Source organism: Vicugna pacos, chromosome 35, assembly GCF_048564905.1.
Source record: "Vicugna pacos chromosome 35, VicPac4, whole genome shotgun sequence".
NCBI classification, from domain to species: domain Eukaryota; kingdom Metazoa; phylum Chordata; class Mammalia; order Artiodactyla; family Camelidae; genus Vicugna; species Vicugna pacos.
The window spans coordinates 28464590-28489600 of NC_133021.1; the positions used below are offsets into that span (position 1 = coordinate 28464590).

The following is a 25011-nucleotide window of genomic DNA, read 5'->3' on the forward strand; positions in this document are numbered from 1 at the left end:
AAAGTGGTGCATATTTTAAAGACAGAGAATCAGCCTGAGTCATCCCTAAGTTGCTCTGCCCACGGGGTTGTTCCACTTGGGGTGGGGGCGGAAGGGACATTGCTCTGCTGGAATGCTAAGCAAGACGCTAAAGGAAGGAATTCATCCATCACCCTTTCAGGTTCCAGCCACCGTGCCCGAAATCAGCTCAGAAACAAACAGCAGGACGAGGTGAACTGTTCTCTATTAAAACAAACCACATGAAATGCTTTTCACACACTGGGGTGGTGAACCCCAGAAAAACGTGCATTTGATGGTCGTTTCCCCCACCCCACCCCCCTGCTTCCTGATTTTCTGGCTAAATCTCCTGCAATCCATTGGAACAGCGAAGACAAATATTTCTCAATTTCCCGCCTCCTTGCCCAGCATCCGAAACCCTCAGAAGAACCCATGCAGCCAAACAGGGCCAACCGCACAAGCTCAGACCTGTAGTCGCCTCCGGGGAAGGTGTCAAGTCCCTTCTTCAGAGCTGACAGCAAGCCCCTCTGTAAGGAAGCGTCTGACTCCATCCAATGCCCAACAGGAGTAATTATGACAGGGCAGCCCAGGTGGCACCTCGCGAGGGGCCGAGTACACGTGGGACATGCGTGACCGGGCCTTCTCGGTAATACAAAGACTAAGTGGTCTGTGGCTCCGTGTGTGCACAGTGGCTTGGCTTATAAAAGGCCAAGGAGGAGCTGAAACAATCCTTCAACAGAGAGAAGTGAAGTTTAAAGCCCTGCGTCAGCCAGGAGGGAAAGAATCTGCAAAAAACACATATCAACGTATGTGTACGTATAACTGAATGTCTGCTGTACACCTGAAACTAACATTGTAAGTCAACTACACTTTAATTAAAAAAATATGAATTTAAAAAAAAAAGGAATGTTCACCTTAACGCAGTGATTCTTAGCCTGGGGGCCATGACCCAGTCACAGGAAGTCATGAGATGAGTTTAGCGGGTCTCCACCAGCTCGTGTAAACAAGGCAGGGCAAAACACTAAGCATCATCACTTCCATCACTTTGCAAAACTTCCGTTCTGGTTCTATAGTGTTCTCGTGTGTGGGAGCCCCAGGCAAAAACGCATGGGTGCCACCGCCTGAATAAATGGTGGGTCCAGTCTATGTTCTCGTGGGAAGGCCTCTTTTTATGTCTCACGTGCGCTCGCCTTCCACTCTCTTCAACACAATGTCTGATCATCATTCTACGGGAGTGATCAACAATGGCCACGAGCAGCCCCTTTTTATGGGTAAGGGATGCAGGTATGAAATAGAAAATGACTTCTGCTGGCCACACCGAGAACATGGCCACAATGGCTGTGCCAAAATCAGGCAGGACTGAAAAGCAAGCTTGTGTGGTTCTCCCCAAATCTTCTCTGTAGCCAAACCACTAGTGGGAGCCAGTAAGCACGGGAGCTCCAGGAGGCAAGGGTTTTATTTAGCTCACTGCTCTATCCTCACCTCCAGACACAGTCCCCAGCACCAAGCAGGCCCTCAATAAACATTAGTTGAATGAATAACTCAATGCAGGAATGACTTAGGACAATCCCTAAACAAAAGCAATGATGGACCGACATGGACATTTACCTTCCCCTACAAAGAAACCACATCTCACTGAGGTTCAATAAATACACTGAGGAAGACTCAGAGGACCAGCTGAGTTAGAACCAAGGTTATGTAACTGCAGCTTGAGATGTTCCGATGACATCACTTAGACTGAACACTAACCTGGTCGACCTTCACCCCCACCTTTTCTAGCCACACCTTCTTCTTCCCTTTCAACTTGTCTTGAAATTACTTCTTTTGCAGTAATGAACTAATTGAAATTCTCCAGCACGTGGGGCTGCTTTATGATTTGGCGCCACTGCACACGCACATGCCTGAAATACCAGTCTTCTCTGAGAGCTCAGCCCAACGGTCTCACCCTCCTCAAGTCCCAGGTCAGGCAGGACCTCCTCAAACCCCTCCCTGATCAGTGCCCTTGACCCCAGCCTCTGCAGAGTGAACCCAGTTCTCATTCATGCTGCCTCTGTACTGTGTGCAAGTCCAGTGTAACTGCTATTTTTCTAATATCCTGATGCAATTTATCGGGTTATGTCTTGGACTCCCCCGCTGACTCTGAGCTCCCTGAGGGCTACAGTGGCTCTTTTTAAGTGCTTATTGGAGGTATAAATGAATTAATGAATGAACAAAGGAATGAATGAGTAATCCAGTCAGTCCTTCTGGACACCTTGTGCCCACCCTTGGTCCATCTTACCTTATCCCCCAAAATTATCTGTGTGGGGACTACTGAGGGAATTTAAAACATTAAAATAGACACATGCAAAGGAAATACTGATACATCCTAAAGCGAATGGGAACTAGAAGTCAATGGCTGACCGGATTTTCACAGGTAGACCGTGGATAAGTCATTGGTCGGTGACTCTTGACACCAACTTCATGAACGCAGGCAGGGACCACTGTCCCCTGAGTCCTCACTTGCTGAAGGACCACAGGCTTAAAGGGGGGCAGGTTTCAGCCCTGTGGAACTGAGACTTCGGAGGAGCCCAGGGGGCTCGTGGACACTCAGCCAAGGGAACGCTCAAGGTCTGACCCTGAGTAAGGACCTCTGATGCAGGAAGGAAAAATAACGGAAGTCATCTAAAAGGTCCGGTGCAGGCAGGGGTCGGCGATCTTTTTTGGTAAAGGGCCAGTTAATAGGCTTTTTTAGCTTTGTGAGCCGCACGGCCTGGGATACCAGTCATCTAGGACTTTGTAGACCAGAAGCAGCCACATGCAATATGTCACTCCAACCAAGGCTGTGAGCCAATACAACTTTATTTACACACTGAAATTTGAATTTCATACCATTCTGTGTCGCAAACTTTTTTTTTTACCATTTAAAAATTTAAAAAACATGTTTAGCTCAGAAGCCATACAAAAGTATGCTGGATGTGACCAGCTGACCAGACGGAGCCTGAAGGTCAAGGTACGCTGACCTCTGGGCTACTATGGAGAAATCACACTACATAATAATGTCTGCAAACCTTCACTCAGAAAACCAACACAAGTAGTTCACTCAGAATGTCCATGATTTGACCTACTCTAAATTGCCAGTATTTCCAGAACTTGGATATTTCAAGTCCAAACAAATGTCATGTCCATAAAAGACTCCATCCAACTGAAATGCTTTTGATTTTGAATGATCTTCTGTTTCCTTCTACGGTACAGATTAGTGAATGGGGCATCCAACACTCCAAAAATGACGATTATCCATGAAAAATACAGGACCCAGTCACGATGCATGTTACCTGTGAGACTCCCATGGCAGCCCTGCAAACCTCCATGGCCATCTGACTCCCATTTTTGGCACATGCGCGAGCCCACCTAGACACCACCAGTTGTCACTCACAGCTGAGTACTTCATCCTGTCACCACAAACCACCCACGACAGCACACTGTCCCTCAACCTTCTTGACGAATTATCATTTCTTTTAAAAATGTTTAGAATAATTCTATGACTGTTCAGACACGCCTGGTATTCAGGCTCCTCACTCTGCTGAATCGAGTTATGAGTCACCAAAATTGTTTCCTTCCATTTCCCTCAAGAGTCCCGTAAGGCTCTGTTAAATACTAAGCGCTCCTAATCCAAATAAAATACAACTTAATTCACTTTACAAGGACATACGTGTTGAGCAACCTGTAGGCTTTTACTTAAGAAAATCCTACCACTTGCTGATTGGAATTCCACAACCCAGTCTACTCCGTCCCTTCGGATTCTGCGTCCCGTCTGAAAACACCACCTTTTGGAGACAAAGCCCTGTTATTTCCAGGCCCGCCCACAGTTACTGGGGCAGGATGCTGGGCACGAGGGGAGAAGAGTTCCAAGTGAACCTGGGGATCACCTGGTTTGTAACCAAGACCCAGATCCAGTAACTTCACCCTTGTTGCAGTGCCTTGTGACCACTGTGTCACCGTCTTCTGCCAAATCACCATCCCCACAGTCCCAAAGAAAAACTGTCTTATCGCATCACTCTTTGCTTTTCAAGATTTACTAAGCTGTCCCAGAAGCTCAGCATTAAACTCTTCAGACCAATTCCCCTTCATCTAGTGTTTCTGTGGTGCAGGAATATGGTGATGATGGACATGAATGGGCCCCCTACCCATCACAGCTGGCGAGTCAGCACACAGATCCAGCAGCAGACCCCAACCCACTTCTTACCTGCTTCTTCCTGCCCAGGGAACTCTGTTTTACTCACCTTCCTCCTGGTCTCGGGCTCAGAGAAAAGGCCCTTCTCAGCTCTAGAGGATGTATTTTGAGGAGTCTACAGTTAGACCCTACACTAACAATGGAAGTCACACTCCTCTTGCCACAGCGTAAGCCTGCAGCTTGTGGTGGCTTGGCTTCTCATGGGCCGATAATGCAATTCTGGCCAAGGAAATGACAAAGACCTTGACCAAGCTTTAGCCAAGCTCAAGGCCTCAACCTTGTACTGAAAGGACCGTGACTTTTGGCACCAAGGATCTTCCCCACCTCATCCCATTAAGAGACCTGAACAAACTCTAACGTGGCTTCTAGCAGTCTAAGCTCATGTCCCTGGGTTGGCCCACTGCTCCTTGAGTTCCTGTCAAAAAAGAAAAAAAAAAAAAAAAAGAAAGAAAAAACTCTCAAAGCTGTCAAAAAGAATTTACTGTTTGTTCCAGCCAAACGCCTGATAAGGCCCCTGACCTCCCTTTCTTAAAGCACTTATTTAAAAGGAGAAAAAAAAAAAGCACCTTACAATTGCACAGCCTTCCTTTGTCCCTTTGTGATGTATCTGTATCTCCCACAACCAAGGTGTCTTTCTCAAGGATCTGAAAGCCATTCCTCTGAAATACAACCATCAGGAAGGATAGAAGCCCTGTCTCCCAGGCTCTGGGGGAGGCTGGGGGTCTAACTTCAGTCAGTACCAGTCAGCAAGGCCAGGTGGCCTCATCCCTCTGACCAACCCGCCTGCCTTTTGCAGTTTTCTACCTCTCTGTCTGTGCTTGAGCCCTTGCTGGCTCTCCCCTCAAGGCCCACAGCCCCTCCGCCCGGGTCAGAGCCGAGCCTGGTTGTAGCAGACATCCAGGTCTCCTTCTCTTGCTGCCACAGCACCGAGTGGACTCTGTCTTTCCTGCCTTTAACTAGCATCGGGCTTTGTTTTTCTTTACCAGAAACACAGAAAAAAAGTCTGCTCAAGGGCTGCTAGTGGAATTTTTTCTCTCTGATCCAAAACAAAATGAAACCAAAATAGCAAACAAACCAAAAAAAAAAAAATCCAACCATCCAAGACCCTGAAGGAATCTGGGGAGAAATTTCCACCTGGGATAAAGCAGCTGTGACAGGAGGTGGTTTCTGCAGTGGCAACCTCGCACCAGGAGGGGACCAACTCAAAGGTCGTGCTGAGAGCTGCGGACGCCAGGACCCTGACAGCCTGAGCCTCTGACGACACGAGATGCCAACCCTGCACCTGCACAGCCCTGGGCTTCTTGTTACAGGAGACTGATAAGTACTCTACCGTTTAGGCTGCTTTGGGTACCATCTTGAAATCAAACATCCTCACTGATTCATCCCACAGGGTGAAGAGCTGCCCAAGGGATGCAGCAGAAAGGCAGTAGTTCCCAAAGAGCAGCACAGCAGGTAACACAAATGCATCCAAAACTCCAACAGAGAAAAAGGACCATTTGAGCTTCGTAACCGACTGGTCCAGGCCTTGCTTCAGGTTTGGGAAGAGCTGGACCCAGGTGTGCTGACCATGCCACCGGAAGCCCTTCTCTGCCCTGCTTCCCCCAGCACCAACCTCATGCTCAGCAGGTCCACCCCACACCGTGGTGAGATGCCCACAGTGTCAAGTGTCCTTTCCTCTGAGTGGCAATCCCAAGGGGGAACGGGGAGCCTCTGTCCCTGTCGTTCCAGCCGAAGTCCCCCTGGCCTGGCTTAGGTGTCTGTCCGCTTCCTCAACACTGACCATGGCCAGTGGGCCTGCGTTCCACTGGGCCAGGCCAATGTCACAGGGATGTGATCAGTTCAAGGAGACGGGGCGGCCACGGGGAAGTCGGGGTGCACTGGCCAAAAGCGCGAGGCAGGCTGAAACAGCAGATGCCCACAGTGGTGGGAATGAAAGTTAAACCTCAGACTCCGGTAACTGTCCTACAGCTACTGCAACTGCCCTTACTCACTGCAGCCGAGGGAGGGCCGAAGGCACACAAATACATTTTAATAAGCTACAATGAGTAGAAATATGCTTTACTGCCCCTCAGTGCAGCACCTGGCTCATAATAGACACTCAAACACCAACTCTCCAAGTGTTCTACACTTTGCATACACAGGGGTCAGGGTGAGCCAGGGATCAGGCCACGGGAACCCATCTTTACGGACAAGAAGAGAACGTCAGAGCTGAAAGACAGCTTGTAAATCATTTAGTCCAAACCCCTTAGATTACAGCCAAAAAACCTGGGCCCCAGAGAGGGCTGGTGATTTGGCTCAAGGCTGGTCAGGGTCAAGGCCAGGGTCAAGATCAGGCCTGGGGCATCTTCCCAGCCCAGTGCTTATTACTGCGTGGCACCCAGAATGCTTACAGGTGAGACTTAGGAAAATTAAAATGCTGTCCTCTTTCTTAAGGGTTTTCTCAGCATAGTTGTACTGTTCTTGAGGGAAAACGCAATGAAAAGAATAGACACATAAGGCTTTTGAACATCTGTGTTTTTTAATCCTTCAACTCCACAGAAGTTCAGTATTACTGCATTGTTTTTCGGTGTGGTCTGCGTGTGTGTTTGGGAAGGACGGGGGGGAGGTGCCAGCGTGAAGCAAGACTGGGGCACGGTAGACCCCTGAGAGCCGGGAAGACGTGTCTGGGTCCTGTTGCCTCGGAGGATGGAAATTCCCCATCCCTGCGTTCGTGGCTTATCTGCTCATTGGCCCCGAGCAGGCAGCTGCCAGACACGGGAGATTTACAATGTGACATTCCAGCCCTGATCTCTGCGGAATAGACAGAGCAAAGCCACAGTGCTCAGTGCGCGTCCAGTGCTTTGTGCCAGGCTCAAGAGCTCTCACACTGCAATGACCAACTATGCAGACTGGAAACACAAGGTGGGGCGGTGGGGAGAGGCAGGGACTGTGGGAAACGACCGGGGGCCCCTGGAGGGGCTGAGGTTGCACAAGCCTCCCCGAAGCCAAGGGTTTGGAGGCGTCAACACAGACCCAGAGTGACCCTGGTGCCCAAACCCCGCCAGCCATGTCCCAAGCTTCGGACTTCTGTCCTGACAATGAAAGCAGCCCTACTGACCAAATCAAGCAGGGTGATGGACGCAGACTATTCCATGGGGCATAAAGCACTGTGCACAAACACAAGGGGGCTTTTGGTGGCTTTCAGACTTTCTTCCTTTTAGAGTTTGGACTCTTAGTCTTAGAATGTGTTATCTTGTGGGGAAAAGTAGGCAGGAGGGCGAACAGAAGTCCCTCACAGCAGGGGAGAGCCTAGAAATACACCCCACCTCCACTTAGCACTATGGGCAACCTCTAAGGTGCTGGCAGAGGGCACCAGCACCCCAAAGCAGCCCTGTGGGCTGCTGCAAATTAGCACGGGCCTCGGATCCCCCAGACACAAGCTGCCACCCAGACTCTTCCCTCACTGGCTTGGTGGCTTCAGCAAGTGGCTTAACCTCACCCTGTCTCAGTTTCCACTTCTGTGATGTGAAGGTCCTAACAGTCAACCCATCACGGGCCTGAAAACCTAGTGTCACCAGAGTGTGCCAAGTGACTGTCACCCACTTCAGCGGCCCTTCCCAAAAATGCATCAGCGGGAAACGGCAGGTGGGTGGACTCCTTGCTGAAGACCAGGCTTTCCTTTACAGCCAAAGCAGCAGCATCACAAACCAAACAGCGTGAGAAGGGCAGAGGGGGGGAAAGCTCCCATCCGTCTTGAACTATCCTCGCTAAGGCCAGGACAGTTCAAGGACCTAGTCATGTGGTCACTGTGAGCCCCAGAAAAGATGCTGGCGAATGTAACAAGGGTGTGTTCTCTGTCGCTTCCTCCTCAAGGCGCTGGGGCTACTGCAGACTGGCTCCTAGCTCCCCCCTCCAGGCGTGCCCCACCACCGCTCAGGGCAGCTGAGGATGGCCATTAGACTGATTTCCAAAGGAGGGCTTTGCACTAGGACGTTTACGGAGCTTAAGCTTATAGTTCTGAGGAAACGTAAAGTCTCCCCCAGCCCCAAGAAATCAGCTGAAATCAGCAGTTTCCATTTAACCTTGGAGATCCAGGTTTGCACTAAAGACCCCCTTACCAAGCTTCCAAATAGTTACCTGCGCCCTCAACTTCAAAGAAAATACTCCGGTTGTGTAGAGGGCGACCCCCTCTGACCCCTCTTTGAGAGGGATGAGGGGCAGGAGATGTCAGGCCTGAGAAGGGAAGAAATGCTTGTCTGGACTCGCTGATGCTCGGCGCCAAGCCAGACAGACTGGCAAACAACAGACTTCACGAGGTGGATGACAAATAATGGAACGCTGCTTTCTGAGAAGATTAGAAGTCCAATTTGATAAAAGGCCAAGAAGAATGAAAACAGAAACTGCTGTTTTCACTCCGGAGTAAGAGCTCCAGAATGGCTCCCTGTCGTCTCTGAAGCGGCCGGATTTCACAGGACGGGTTCTACCGTCTGATGACCACCCTCCCTTTAAGGCGATCTGCTTCGGATCTGAGAAAAATTCCTAAGGATCAGCAAAGCCCCCAGATCTCTTCAGGCTGTAAGAACAAAGCCTGACGCATGAATGTGAAAGCACCTTTACATTTAGAGCTCTTTTCTTCCTTTCTTCTCAAGACACGAACAGTCGTTTTTATAGTTGCCACCTGTTCCACTTAAAGTGCCGTGTCAAATGGCCAGCACAAAAGCCTAAGTCCCAAATGACATAAAATGCCACCAGACAGAACAGGGGTCTTCTCTTTTTTCACCGAAGTATGGCTGATTTACAATGTTGTGTTAGTTTCTGGTGTACAGCATAGTGATTCAGTTCCACGTATATATATTCTCTATTCTTTTTCATTATAGGTTATGATAAGCTATTAAATATGGTTCCCCGTGCTATACAATAGGGCCTTGCTGTTTTACCTGTTTTATATATAGCGGTGTGTATCTGCTAATCCCAAACTCCTCATCTATCCCTCCCCCTCCTTCCCTTTTGGTAACCCTAAGTTCGTTTTCCGTGTCTGGGAGTCTGCTTCTGTTTTACTAGGGACCTTCTTAAGTCACATCGTGTGAAAATGAACTCTAAAACCATTCGGGATACGCAGTGGGAATTTTTTCTTAGGTAATGTATCAAACACGAACGAGGAAGATTATTTTTAGTTCTGGTTAAAAGCTTCAAGAAGCCCATTTTTTTCTCTTCCTTTCCCTTGGCTAGGATTGCTACAGCTTTTATATGGTGTCTTACAAGCATATGTGTGTACTTTTCATCGAGATTTACACTCACACACATAGATACACGACGCACTATTTTTCCATTTCATTCTCCCCCCCCCGCATCAAAAGTAATGGAATCTCAGCTTTTTATTTGGTTAAGAGACCTCCAGCTGTGTTAGGAATACTTCTGCAGTTAAATACCACTTTCAACGAGTGAAAGAAGATAGCTGTGGGAAAGACGGGACTGGGACTGGAATTCATTAACACATTGGACAATAGTATTTTCCCTTTATTTGGAAAGCTGCTCTAACTCCTCCCACTACACAGACTATGACCAAATATAGGCCAACTGCTCACTCGACTCCTCTTTGCCTCTGAGCATCAACGACATTTGCTCTCCTGCTCCCCTCTAGCATCTCTCCCTTCTTTTCTCTCTAATGAAACAATACCATTTGTAACACTGCTTTTTCTTGATATGGCACTCAGACTCATCAAGTACCTATGTTCAGCACAATAAGTGGACACACACATAGTGGCTCCTGGGTCCTAAGCACTGTTCCAAGTTTCATACGTGTTCACTCATTAAACCACATGTTCCACCGTCACTGTTCACAATAATCCTAGAGACTCTATGGTGTCAGTTGCCTGAATCCTTCCTCTCTTCCTATTAAACCTCAGCTTTCTTAGAGTTCCACCCTTTTTCACACGGCCATTGCTTCCAGAGGGGCTGTCCTGGAATAGGGCCCTTACTGGTCTGAGTAAGGTGGCCACTAGGTGCAGGGATGGGACACACTTCCGGCCAATGACATGCGAGAGCAAGTCTGCCAGTCGTGGGCTTGAGAATCTCTCTTTGTTGTTCCTAATAAAAGAGAGGATGTCTCCCTCTTTTGGATCTTGTTGGAGTCGATGAGGAGAGCTGGCCTGAGGACAGAAGCACCACAGAGAGGATGCCAACCCAAGGGAGTCCCCCAGAAGGGACCGAGCACCCCAACTGTAGCTGCCATAGTTTTTGCTTTCTTGCCTCATGTGATATATAACGTTTCCTCCTTGTTTTAAATTAGCTGAGTCCAGATTTCTCTCTCACTTGCAGCCAAATGCATCCTTAGTTATAAATTAACAGATGAAGAAAGAGTAACAGAGCAAGTAACTTACCTAAAACCACACTGCTAGTAAAAATCACACTACTAATCTTAATCTCCTAAGAACACGTAGGCATGACGGGACAGTTTATATTACATATCAAACCTGAAAAAAAAAAGTGCTAAGAACAAGACTTCCAAACACCAATGCTGAATAAATTACATGTACGTGTACTTTCATAATCACTCTCACACATACACATTCACACACATCACAACTCATCTTGAGATCCCAGTTAGCAAGCTGGTCAACTAGAGTTCAATATTTATTTGACACCTATTCTCAAAGACTGTTAGATTTTGAGGTCATATGTAGGAGAAAAAAAGATTACAGGTTAAGTTCACTGAAAGTGTCATAAGGCACATGAAAAAGCAAATATATTATTTTTTATTAAATTCCAATGGTTTTGACTGTTAACAGTCCACCTTAGTAAAATCAAGCAATTGGCCACCACAGTCTAGGTGTAGAAATATGGCAGTAATCTGCTGCTAATTCTGCATACTTCTTTCCCCCTGTGATCCTGAATCATTAACTCTTGGATGCCAGCCACATGGGGGTTTCAGCTGTAAAGAGGCATCACGCAAAACAGAACCCAGAGACGGATGTCCCCAAGGAGGCATCTTCTTTACTCTACACGCTGTCAAATGACACGTGGAAAAGGCAGACCCCGCACAAGTGAGACTAAGCCTGTAATTCACTCTAGATAAATTGCCGAGTCCCGTGAAAGCGAATTAAGAGTTCATTTTTAGTGACCAACCATCAGTTAGATTCTCTAGAATAGAAAGCGAATCCTCCATCCAGGCAACTCATGTGTCCTTGTAAGCCTTTCCCAGCTGTTGCTAAGGTGATGTCTCAATAAATCTGTCATGGTATGTGGACAAGAAGCATCTTGGAGTGACGGAAGTACGCCCTAGTGAATTCAAAGCCCCCAGGGCCAGTTCTGGGGACCGAGTTACTCCTAAGTGGTACTGCCAGTCGGGAGGACTCTCCTCCCCTGCTGTCCAGATTCTGTGTAGAGGGCCCTGCAGTAGACGGATGTTCCAGCGGCCCCTCCAGGGCCCCTCACTCACACCCCCTGGGGTCAGGGATTGAATTCTGACTGGTGTATTGAGGACAGAAGCCATGCCTGCCTCACTTGGTCCCATCCACTGCCCTGAACCTCCTGGGAGCTAATGGACCACAGGGAGCTCCTTGTCTCATCAAAGCCAAGAATATTAGAGCATCAGTGGGGCCCACAGACATGGGCTGTGGTTTTCCAGAGCCCCCAGTGCCTACCTGGGTGGGTGAGTCCACCCAATCCTGAATTGGTGAATCGGCCCTCTCATCTGTAGATGGGACCACATTCCCATACCACCTTCATCAGTTTAAAAAAAAAAAAAAGCAACCTTCATCTCCAATCAGAACATGCGCGAGGAAGCTGGTAGCCGTTCACAGAGCTCGCTCAAATCGCATTTCCTTAAAGCAGAGGGAGTTCACCGCGCTCTCCTGGGTACAGTGCCTGACTGCGTCTGAAACACTCTCCCACGTCCTACCTCTCTGCGCTTTTCCCAACTCACCTGGGAGAAGACAGGGTTTATTAACCCAGACAGACTCTACTGTGGAAACTGGGACCCAGAAATTTTAAATGCTCCATCCAGAGTACACAGCCCTGCACAACGTCGCAGACCTCTAGCTCCAAGCTTCTGTTCTTTGGGGATTGCCCTTCCCTCCCTGCTCCCTCCAATGCTCTTAAGAATCAAGGAGCTTGAGTGACGGAGCCAGGATGGGGCAGCCCGTGGACCCAGCATCCCTGCTCCCCTCCAACACGGCAGCTCTGCCTCTGAAAGGCTGCTTCAGTACAACACCATTTACTGCTTAGCAGAGAGCCTAATTTACTGGAAGCTCCAGCTTCATTCTTCCTACAGGCCAACAAGATCATTAAAGGAATTCTTTTGTTATTTCAACAACCTATTTTTCACTCTGAAGCAATGTCTCTATCCAAACTGGAGACGGTTCAAAAGTTCTTTAAAAGCCACTCCACAACCTAACTAATAAAGGAAGCAATTAGAGAGCCCTTGGCAAAGGCAGGCATGTCACCAAACTCTTCAGCTCCTCCGGGACCTCGCACCACACGGGACTCTGCCTCCTTACAGGGGTAGTGTCAAGGATGACATCTGCTCTAACACGTCAACCCACAAGGTGGTAATAACCTCAAGGGAGGAAAAGTCCTTGACTGTCATGATGTGGAATCAGACCCCAGGCCATCCACTGTCCTCAGATGCCTCCCTCGCTCCCTCCTGGCCCCGGGGCCTCATAGATTATATCTAAACTGTGGAGAAAAACTGGGACTCGCTGAAGCGAGCAGAAGGGAGCCGCGGTGGCCCGTGGAACCAAGGCTGGAGCAGAAAGCACAAGAGGCTGTTACTCTTTCTAACGTGAACCAGGGCGTTTCTTGCCTTAACTGATCCTGCACAGCGAACTTCAGTTAACTCTTTGAGGACCTCGGAGCACAACTTCCCAATGTCGACCATGGAGATGTGGACAAGCAGGCAGGTGCCCCCTGTGGTCCTAAAGGAGCTCTTTCTTCCCAAAGCCAGTGTTCTTCCAGCACCATGACCTTCAGCTCTGGGCACCCTTGCCCTCCTCCTCCTGGCCGTCTCTCAGAGAGGGTCCCGCCACCCTGTGGCTGCCCGCTCTCCCACCCACGTTCCCCATGGCTGTCTGTCTGTCTGCTCAGTCTTATCCCTCTGTCCACCCCTACCTGCAGCCAAGCCCCCAAGACTTGGTTCTCAACCTCAGTTGTCTCCCGTCCCCTCCAAGATGGACTCGCTCTGCTTCACGGCTGCAATCACCACCTCCCAGGCCAGGAACATCCTCTTGCCTCCACCTCCCACCCCCACTGCCTGCCGACAGCAGCCGTCCCCCGTCAGACCATCACCTCATGCCATCCACAGCCCGGACCATGCTCGCTGCTTCTCTCCAGGGCCTCCCGTGCAACCACTCCCCCAGCTTCACTTATGGCTTTGTTTTGTCTTCGTCCTTCTGTTTTTGTCCTCACACTCGCAGTCCAGCAGGTTCAACTCAAAGGATGCATGGCGTACTTGGACTTCATTGGCCCTTTACCCCCAATTCTAAACCTGGACAGACAGGTGTCCCCCAGCCTGGGCCACAGGTTCAGCTGGTTTCTGCCTTGTTTCCAGCCTGGCATCCTGAGCTCCCTGCTGGACCGGCCTGCCAACCCTATGTCATGAGCCATACTAAGCTGGAGCCCTGGTACCTTCCTAGTTCTTGCCAAGTCCCTGTCCACCAGGGCTGGGGGAGGAGCCTGTCCCATAGCCACCTGGAGACTCTGGGTCCATTCCAGGTGCCTTTAAAAATGAGGAATTCCAGATACTAGCTTGGTTTGGGAACAGCACAGCCAAGGGAAGTAGGGTGATGTAGAAAGAAGTTCAGCTTTGGAGGTGGGCAGGCCTGGGTTCGAATCCCACCAGTGCAAACCACTGAATGTGTGACCAGGCAGCCTTCTCCTCCTCGCCTGCTCACCCGCACTGTGAGACGAGGCTTCCCCACCCGGCTTTTGGAGCTGTTGCGAGGAGTAAAGATGGTGATGAGCACAATGACAGGGGCTGCCACTTCCTGAGCCCTCACTGGGTGCCAGGAGTCTGCCAGGGATGGGCGGAGACAGAGAGCAAAGCCCAGGGCTGGCTTCATTTCCTCAAAACCTGAGTCTCTTGCTAACAGTCAGATGGATCACCAGGAAGACAGCCCAGATGAGACCTGCCCTCAGGGATGCAAGGCACAGCATCTCCTAGCCCAGGCAAGCCCCACCGCCAGCCAGGAGTCCTGGTACTGGGCCCACTACAGCTGCCCATCCCCTGGGGCAAGTGACCATGCTGACAGGGAGAGGCAGGCCTGCAGAGAGTCCAACCAAGGCAGGAGGCCTGGGCAACGGAAGAAGGCAGGGAAGCAAGCCACACACAGCCTGGCCTCATCCTCACGTCCTGACGGAGCATTCCCGGGGTATGCCACTGGCTCCTGCCCACCTGGACCAGACTGGTCTGCTCTGGGAAAGGTCGGAGGAGGCAACCAGGCTCCTCCAATAGGAAATCTCCCCCGGGAGGTCAGAGGCCGGGATTATCTGGTGGGTTCCCAGCACCTCCAGGGGGCCGCTGCTGCCTCCGAGTCAGTGAAGAGGGTAAGCTCCCTCTCGCTCACTGCACACGGTACCCAATTCCCACCGCGCCGAGCACTTCCAGGTAAATCTGGACCCCATCCCACATCCCCAAGGCCTCTTGCATATAACGCCAGCTTTCCCCCCAGGAGCATGATGTAGTTTCAAAAAAAAGAAAAAAGGCACTAGACCAGACATTTGGGGACCTGAATTACTGTCTCACGTGCTGACAACCTCTACAGCCTCTGTGACTTGAATGTGGGTCACTTACCTCCACATTCTCCTCTATCATGACATCTGTGGCTGTGAATATTAAACAAGAAGTGAAAGCACCCCCCAAACTAGGCAGCATTCCAGAAAGCTCTAAGACGGTTAAGGACACCATCAGTCGCCTCTTTAAATTGTAGGGAAAAAGGGACAACGGACAAAGCAACCCAAACCGGAGATGACCTAAGCAATGAAACAGGTTAGACAGGAAAGACCTACTAGGGACGCTGAGAAAAACCTCATCCCGGGCCAAAATCATGGCCAGGTTTTCAAACTTCCTGTCTGGAGTTTCCATTTATGAGGCACTTGGCCAAGCCGGCCAGAGTGTTCCTCGCGAGGCGTCACCAACAGAGCACAGGAACAGGGTGGTTCCGTGCAGACCAGAGGTCCCTGCTGCCCCCAAAATGACCATCCCGCTGGCAGGGACCGGCCACATGCCTCTCCTCCCGGTTTCCCCTCCAAGTGTGTTTTTAGAGGTGTTATCTTTATCAGCAGAGGGGATGGAGTTGCCGGTTGATAGCTTGACGTATTTAAGTAACCGCCATTCCATTATGCAGAATTTGGAAATCATGCATGTGGGCATTTTATGCACCTAAAAGTGGCCTCAGAATATCCTGCTGGAAGCAGAAGGGAAGGGAGGGGTGGGGCAGAAAGGGCCTGACGGTCTGGCGGGAACACGGGGTACTGGGAAGCAGAGGGCACCGGGCTGAAGCCTGAGGGATCTCTGATTATGAGCCACAGTGGAGCCGAGAGCAGAGCTCACAGTCAGGAAGACCCAAGCTGGGCTGTACTTCCAGGCCAGCAGGACACCCTCATTTTTCTAGGAGAAAGGAAGCAAGGGAGGTGAGAGTGTCAAGAAGAGGCCTGGTTTTTCCCAGTGATAGGATCTCCATCCTGAATCCCAAAAAAGGACCCAGGAGGGGGTTTTAGGAGCATTCTCCCCACAGCCCAGAGAAGCCCCTCATCCTGCTCACTTCCTCTTTGCCCAGAGGGCCGTCCTTCAAGGTCGGATGAGGACACACTCTCGCCAGCTCCCACAATGGTAGGAACCAGCTTTATGCAGAGCAAGACCTGATTTCTGCCAGGGACATGGGAAGAGAACTGGGCTGACTCAGGGCATCAGAATGGAAGCGGGTGGGAGGAGGGGGCTGGATGAAAACAGCTTCTCAGGACAGTCCATCCCGACCATCCCCTGCTCTTCCCGGACACTTCTTGGAACGCAGATCAAAGGCAGGGGATGGAAGGAGACGACAGAGGCAGGGGAGAAGAAGATGGAAGAATAACCACAGTAAGAACAGAGCCGGGACTCACTGGACCTTTACTATAAGTGAATTAAGTACATGAACACTAACTTCGAACAGCCCTGGGAAGTAGGGTCTATTATTATCCTATTTTATTAGATGAGGAAACTGATCCCACAGCTGGCACTGCCATTCACTTCGATGCCAGGTGTTTGAAAAATGCCTCCAAGACATGAGTTAAGCAGCCAAGTAGAAAAGTGCAGCCTGTCCGGGAAATGGCATTCCAAGTGGCACAACAGGAGCACGGCATCCTGTGGTCCAGCGCCTCTGTGAGAGCACAGGGACGAGAAATACACGAGCTCTTGCGGGTCCCAGGGTGCCCTTGGCGCTGACCCACCAGCAGAGGTGCCCCCCTCTTCTGAGCAGCTGGGCCCACGGTGGGTTTCCATCCACCTGCATCACTGCCTAACTAACTGGGTGGGGGATCCTGTGCGGCTTTGCCCTTTCAGCATCTCGGATTCTTCTCCGGGTCTTTTTTAGCACATGGCACAGCCAGATCCTTGAGTCCCATCCAGGGATGACAGGGACAACCAGACCTGGATCTCCTCCAGAGATCCCCAATAATGTGTTCCCCCCATTTAACAGTTGACATTTATCACTTTTTGTATACCTACTGTGCATCAGAGACTTGCAGCAGCTGCTGTTTATACACATCATCTCCTGAAACCCTCATCAAGGTACTGTTAATGCCTATCCTGGACGTCCCATGACGAATGAAGTGTCCAAGGCCCCCCACAGTGAAGGGATTTTCCCAAAGGTCAAATGGCCAGCGAGGCCAAAAGTCAAGTCCATGACTAACTGATCGTGTCCAAGTCACCGTGCAGACTTCTCTGAGAGGAGGCCTCTGCTTACTAAGGCCTCAGAGCTCTCTGGATGAGACAGAATTCATTCAACAGATGGGTTAAGACACCATAAAAATGCACCAAATACACAACAGTGAGTAAAATACATCGCCCTGCCCCTGAACAGTTCAGTCTACTTGGGAAGACAGCGTCTAACAAGTAGGAAAACAGGGACCAAGATGGTTTGAACAGGACTGCTGCCATCTTTAAATAAAATGAAAAACCCCTCCCTCAACCGTTCTGCCCCCTTGACCTGCAGACGTATCTGTATTCAACCCTCCACAACCAAACGCCCCGATAGGGTTGCCAGCCCCCTGCCATCTCCATATCCTCTCGTCCCACCCTCTGCTCGCACCCCTGCAGCCTAGATTCTACTCTCTCACTCGATGGAACTGTCCTCTTCTTTGCCACCAAAGTTCAGTGGTTACTTTTACAGTCCTCGCCTTACTTGTGACAAGGAATATATGTATGTTCATGTATAACTGAAAAATTGTTCTCTACACTGGAATTTGACACAACACTGTAAAACGACTATTAACTCAAAAAAGTGTTAAGAAAATAAAAGTAAAATGAATCTTAAAAAAAAAAAAAAAGTGCTCCCTTGCCGGAACCCAATCAATTCCTTTGAATGAATTACAACATCAAGATAGCTTTTCCATCATCTGTTCCCACCTCCAACACATTCCATCACCACCACTCCGCCTTTTCGCCGGGAAGGAGGATGCTTTTTAAAAGTGACATATTTGTTATGTTTTAAAGCCAAATTTTCTAATTATCAATTTACAGTCATAAACCCTTGTAAATGCAAAATGCTTTCAAATATATGCTCTAATTAGGTCCTTACAACAACCTGTGACAGTTTATATGTTTTCAGCCCCATTTCATACTGAAGTTGTAAGAAATTAAGGGCCTTAACCAAGGTCACTCCTCTGGAAAGTGACAGGGCCAATCTCCATCTTCCGAAGAAAAGTTTACATCCCTTCTGATGCAGCTGAGAGGATGACAGCTTCCCCACCATCCTTCCCGACTCCAAAAAGGGGAAAGAGAACAATGGCACCAGGCCTTTCACAGATTTTATTTCAATCCCCTGACATTCCAGCACAGACTGATGTAAGCGTGGGTCAGCCTGGGTCTCGGTCCTGGAGGACAGTCCTTGCAGAGAGAAGAAAACAGCCAACTTCTGTTTTGATTGTTACATTCACCCAGCAAGGAAGAAAAGAAGGGAAATGTTCCTGGCTGGTGTGGAGAGATCCCTGCCAGTAAACGGGATGGATGCTCTAACTTGCCAAAGACATCCCCCGAGGTCCCATTAACACCATGATGCAGAACCCAAGAGATGCTCAACGCTCTGTAATGCTGTTGACTTCCTGGCAACTTTTGAAAGCAAGATTGTTTCTACTTATGGAGGTGGGGGTGGGACGTTTGAGGATGGCAAAGGAAGACAGGAGGGTCTGGCCGCTGAGGACGGAGTTGCAGGTCGCCCTGGGTGTGCATCACTAAAAGTTTCCCTACATAAGATTTTCCCTCGAGTCCATTTCTTAGCCTCTGGATGAACTCTAGAGTCCCAGACTCACGCAATGCTATCAGTGAAAAGAATGAAATGCGCCCTTCACAACCATTGCCTAGAGCCACGGTGGACGCTGACTGGTGGCTTAGAAGAACAAGAGCAGCAAGAGTGGGAAGGACAACTCATCACATGTTCCTCCAGGACGTCTCATCATCTAAACACGTAGGTAAGATAAGAAAGCCGTGCAACGTGCAACATCCAAGGCCATCCTAACGATCTTGAACATGCGTTCCAACTACCAGGAGTTTACCGCTACTCCAAGCAGAATAAAAAGGTGACACAGACAGCTCCTCTGGTCCCTCCTGACTGAGGACCCACCACCCAGGAACACAGACTGCTTCCGACGCAGCATGATGCATTTACCCCAGGCAGGAGAGAAAATCGGGTGCTCAACCTTCACACAGAAAAAGCTGAGAATTTAGCTTTTTTTTGTTTTCTTGAAGAAAGGAGTAAGTAATTGTCAATAGATTTTCATCCAACTCCGAGATCTTTAGTTCACAACTACTTCCATTACTCTAGAGGTTGTAAAAATGTCTTCAAAAGCATCATTAAATGTAAAAGCTGAAATTCATCAGAAAGCCAACTTAGTTTTAGTCTTATCCTAAATTCTCAAGCTGACTAGCGAATTTCACAGAGCTCTGGTGTGGTACCTACCTGAGTGGGCAGGAGATAGAGACCCAAGGAGCTGAGGCATGGATAACTGCGAGGTCCATTAGCTCCAACACCTAAATTCAGCTCTGCGGCAGCTCAGCCATCTGGAAGAATTCATTTTCTTCCTCCCAAAGCTTCCGACTCTAAGAGCAATGCAGCGTGCTCACCCCCTGTTATCTAAGGGACCAGGGTGATGAAAGGGAAAAGGAATTCTCCCCAAGATCAACATCTGATCACCAGAAATAGGACTGCGCTCGCATTGGAACAATTCTCCACGGCCCCATTGTTCTATTTTCTTCTAATGATGGAAAATCTAATTCCAGGGAAACGCTAATAGCTTCATTATGTGACCATAGCACTAATCAGTTACGCAGCTAAAGAGTTTGGGGGCTGAGCTATGAGGTATTTTTGGAACAACATCTGATCCCCTGATATAAATCTATTGTTACCAAGTGTAACTAAAACTCTCACCAAATGGAGAATCAAAGGACCTGAGACTAAAAAGATGTCCTCTGGAATCTGCTGGGGTCTGACTCAGGCTGGGGATGTTCAGCCTCACACCCAGTAGGTCCAGTTCAGTGTGGAGTGGGTGCTGGTACAGACTAAAAGGGTGGGAAAAAACCACAGGTGCTTGGAACCATGTTGGGAGTAAACTACAGGACAAGCGCTCAAAAAATTCTAGCAAACCATGGAGGAGGAGTGAGTAGAGCCTAGATCTCTGTCAGTAGGGTGGGCCTATGGAAGGAACCCTTGGTGATGTCAAGGAAGTAAGATTCAACAGTTCTCAGGTGGACGCACCTGCCTACAATGAGAACGGCTTCTGTGCAAAGAACGTGAAGAGGGTCTCCAGGTGCCAGGGAGCCCTGGGCACATCAGGATGCTCGGAATCATGAGGCCGCTACCCGATGCCAACCCACTGGGCAAGAGACTGACACCTCCCATGAAAGGCAGCAGCCACGCAACGTGCAAGTTGGTTCATGAACCCATAAACGAAGTCCCTGTCCCAGGGGACAGCCACACCCCTACAACAGGACTCTCTCTAGCACTCTGTCGTGCAGCCCTGAAGACATCTCACAGGGCAGACTGGGCCACCGCCTCCCCTGACCTGGTGCCATCATCACCCCAGCTCAGTTGTGGCCATGCCACTGCTTTGGGAAAGTGACAGTCCTCAAAACGCTCCCGCAGCTCTGGCATCTTCCCCAGGCTGGAAGACCCGTTTTAAATTTTCATGCCCAAAATTATCCCTACCCTTATGTTCCACAATTACCTTAATCATCCTGTACCTCTGCGTCTTAACAATTACACATAAGAACCACAGAGGTGTTCGATTTAACAATTATTTCATTTCCTGGAGGACTCTTCCTTTCCTCTTAGTAAATTCCTTAGAGCCCTACACCGGCAATAATGATAGTAACAGTGATGATAACGGTAGGAGGCACAGTGGCTCACGGGCATTGAGCGCTTACTCTGCACAGCACTATGCTGAAGGCTTTACACATGTACATTTCCTACACCTTTAAATCACACTGCATCAGCCCTGCAGCATAGGTGCTAGTATTATTTCCATTTTATGGAAGAGGAAACTGAGGCACAATATGCCAGCCTTCATCTTGTCCCCTCACTTTGTGAGGAGGCCCATGCCAAACAGTAAAGCCTCAGGAACCCAAAGTTTACAAGCAGTGTTTGTTCACCGCTGGGAGGGAGCAGTGAGGCGAGGATGTGACTCTTTGGTCTGGGCTTTTGGAAGACGACGCTTGACTTCCTAAGTCACAAAATTCATACAAGACATAGTTATTCTACTATTTTGCTGGGGCACAGGGCACAGCCAGCTCTTACCCTATTGTCTTCTTGGATCTCCCAGTCACTGGAGAAAGTCACCAGCTGCTGCCCTTGGGAACAGTTGGAAAACTGGAAAAGGCTGGAAAACATCCTTCTGTTTTCTTGAGTGTCAGGAAAGATGGCATCTTGGAAATTGACTCCATGAGGCAAGAGGTTATAATTTTCATCCATCCTAATGGAAAAGAGAAAAAAAACAGCTGTAAACTGGACAGGGAAGGGTTGGACCATCTGGAGTCAAGTCAGAGAAGACTGTGACAATGTTGCCAATTACACAATACTACCTCTGCAGAGGAGTTACTATTTTTAAACAACACTGCTTCCCCCTCCCACTGCTTTCAGCAGAGGAGTTACTATTTCTAATGGTTTCTCTGCCTCATCCTGCTTGAGTTCATCCTTAAACGTTTTCAAAATGGGAGCTGGGGGTGAGAGGTGGGGGAGGGTGTGCATGTGTGTTTCTCTATTTGCCAATTTCTCAAGTGGTCTTCCTTCTCACAGAGGGACTGCTCCCTGTTCCTTGGTGAAAGGCAGGCCAGTTTTAATGACCTGGGTCCAAGTCCTGCCATTGCTACATCTCTTCTGTCCGAAACGAAAGGGATTTCTTCAATTCTCTAAGTTTTAGTACTACAGTCTATAAAAAGAGGATGACACTAGCACCTCACTTTGTAGGTGGGTAAGCATCACACAGAAAAAAGTGAAGTTCTGGCAGAGTGAGTGCAGTGTAAAAGTTAACAGTTTTACAGAGCCTGGCATAGAGAGCCCGTTGGTAAGATAAAGAAAAGAAAAACGAGAGACAGGAGTTAGTTTACACTCCAGCCCAAAGGCCAAAGGGGGCACGTGGGGCTCACCAGTGAGTCTCCATGGCCCCCCTTCTCCTGTTGACACAGACCGGTATCTGTTCTCTTCTCAGTGGGTGTCAGAAAAGAGAAATGATTTGTATGCAGTTGTCAATATATGTCAGGGCAACACAGCCCCATGAAACAAACCTGTCAGATTACCATTTGACTCTGCATTTCTGCCCTAACATTTTGTAAATACGTCAGAGCAAAAGATGAAAAGAGTTGGCTGACCACCAGAGCCAGTGGACAGAACTGTAGCTCATGATAAAATCAGAAAAGAAAATAATGTTTTCTTAAGTACTCTGGCTCTTCTTTTTCTTTGGAAAATCAGATCTTTTTGTTTAATAGTTTTACCTGGGTTCCCAAAGTTTTCCCTAAAGACATGAAAAATCTAAGTTTCTCTGTATCAAGAAGGTACTGTCTCACTCCTTGCCGACTTTATTTAGAAACTGCACTTCTCCAGCAATTAAAAAAAAAAATCAACTTAATCTAGCTAAACCACCCAAGCCAACACAAAGCATGCCATGTATTCTAAACTTAGTCTGGCTTCACTATGGAAAACATGTGTTGCTGTGAGCTTACGAACGCCCTTCTGTGGAACTTACTGTTTTCTTTCTCAGTCACGTGATCTCAAGAGCTAAAAGTGAGTCTGCAGACCAAGGTCATGGTCATTCCAAATATCCTTAATGCTGCTCCGTGGACTCGGAAAACCAGAGCTATTGCCCATTACAACTCTGGATCCACTCACTCACTATCTTGATAGACGCGCTAGATTCCAAGTCAAGGTTTCTCTCAGTCGTTCTCTCTCCTTCAACTGGAAACAACCAACGCATTTAGGGTTTCATCTGCCGTTTTTTAAATTTCAGTGGAACCCATTGCCTAAATTCTTATCCACACGCATTTCATCTTGACCACAGACCAAATTCCATGGAACCGCACGAGATCCCAGGTGTCTCTAATCAGAGCGGGCCTCCTCCCTAATTCACCTCTTACATTCTTCACAGCGCTGTGACTCAGGGTCTTACCACCCCACCCCAGGCCCCTCCTCCATCAACCTTTGCTATTTGGAACAGCCTGGCATTGAGGTCCGCTGGCAGCTGATACGAGCTAATGTGAGTGAAACAAGAGGACAGCTGGGCTGCATTCCACACCATTCCGATCTTGGCTTTTAAGCAGGTGGGCAAAGGAGAAGGACTATTCAGTCTGCGTCTGACCTGCACCAGGTGTATCGCAGGAGTTACTGGGTTTTCATCACAACCAACCTGGTTTCTCACATTATGAAGGTGAGGCTATTTGAGCTTCCCAAAAAGCTCAGTAACTTGGGGGAAATCACAGGGAAGAGCAGAGCCAGGATTCCAAGAGCAGCCTGATTTCAAAGTGTGTTGGTTTTGTTTGGACCACCACCCAACCCAAACCACTCCCAGAGAAATCCAACTTACAATACAGGGTTCCACCTGCTGTTCTTTAGTTCAAACTTCATTCGAACCCAACCCCTGAATTCTTATCCACAAGCATTTCATCTCGACCAGCTTTCACAGAACTGCACAAGATTCCAGGAGCCTCCAAAAAGAGAAGGCCTCCTGCCTAATTTACCTTTAAAGCACCATGACCAGGGCCTTCCCCTCCTTCCCCCACCCTTAAACCTTTGCTGTTTGGAATAGCCAGGCTACTTGTTGCTAGAAACCACCTTGAGCTTTTGCTTGAAACCCTCTTCTGTCCACCAAACACAAGAATCATCCCTGTTTCCCCAAGTTTAGCCACAGGTACCTAGGCTCTTTGCAGAGACGTCTGGAGGAGTAGGAAGGAATAAAGAGTAAGAGGAGAGAAGAGAAGGTATAGCTCAGTGGTAGAGCGCATGCTAGCATGCATAAGGTCCTGGGTTCAATTCCCAGTACCTCTGTTTAAAAATATAAACAAAGAAACCTAAAATTACTTCCCTTCATTTAAAAAAAAAGAAAGGAAAATTTAAAGGAAACGAACAGATTTTAAAGTTAAAAACACGAAAAGAGTAAAGTAGACGGCCCAACCCCATGGGCAGGATTCCCTGCGAGTCCCTGATCCGGCCCGGGATAAAGGTGACCTTGGCTGGACACGCAAGGGGGTGGTGTGGTCGCGAGGCGGCTGGCTCACCTGAGGAAGAAGAAATAGGAGTAATCCTGGACCACGGTGTGGGAGTGACAGGAGAAGTAGCCCAAGCCGGTGAGGTTGAGCCTGGAGCCCGCCGGCACCTCGAGCATGCTGCCCCACGCCTGGTCGCACAGCATCTCGATCTCGGCCGAGTAGAAGAGCCCCGCGTCGCTGGCCTCGTACTGCCAGGGCAGGTAGTTGTAGAGGCCGGGCACCTCCTGGTGCAGGGCCAGCACCTTGGCGTACACGATGGTCTCGGCCAGCTCCGCGCGGCAGCCCTCGCTCAGCGGTCTCCACTCGGAGGGCAGCTGGCAGCCGCGCGCGGGCCCCGGCCGGCCGGCCAGGCAGAGGGCGGCGAGCAGCAGCGGGCGCAGCATGCCGGCGGCGGGCGCACTAGCCGGGGCGCATGGCGGGGAGTCCCGGAGCGCGGCCGGCGGCAGCGGCGGCGGCGGCGAGCCCGGAGCGCCCGGCCCACGGCGCCGCCCCGCCGGCCCGGGTAGCGCAGCCCTGGGCGCTCGGCTCCTCGTGCGGCTCCCACAGCTCGGCGCGCCGCTCTCTCCACCGCGAAGCTCACCCCGCCGGCCGCGCCCGCGACGCTTTAAAAGGAGCGCGGGGCGGGCGTGCCGCCGGCTGCTCCTTCCGCGAGTGGCGGTGCGTGGGCGGGAGGGGCGGCGGCGGCGGCCGGAGGGGGCCGGCGGGAGCGGCGGCAGCGGCAGGAGCAGCGGCAGCGGCAGGAGCAGCAGCGGCAGCGGCAGCGGCGGCGGCAGGTGCGGGAGGGGCGGCGGCGGGGGCGCGCGAGGCTCGGGAGACGCGCGGCGCTGGGGGCATCGCCCCGGGCCGGCGCGGTGTCCGGGGGAGCTGGGATCCCCGGAAAGTC

General features: G+C 49.9%; 1 protein-coding gene across 1 annotated transcript in view; it reads right to left on the minus strand.

The window, feature by feature from the left end:
• Positions 1-24791, minus strand: part of CCDC3 (coiled-coil domain containing 3) — a 55906-nt gene extending 31115 nt beyond the window's left edge. The window contains exons 1-2 of the mRNA XM_006208908.4: positions 24138-24791; positions 21169-21343 (exon numbers count right to left, since the gene is read on the minus strand). Of these exons, the coding sequence (XP_006208970.3) occupies positions 21169-21343; positions 24138-24511 (549 nt within the window). The 5' untranslated portion in view covers positions 24512-24791. The remainder of the gene's footprint in view (positions 1-21168; positions 21344-24137) is intronic.
• Positions 24792-25011: the final 220 nt, after the last annotated feature.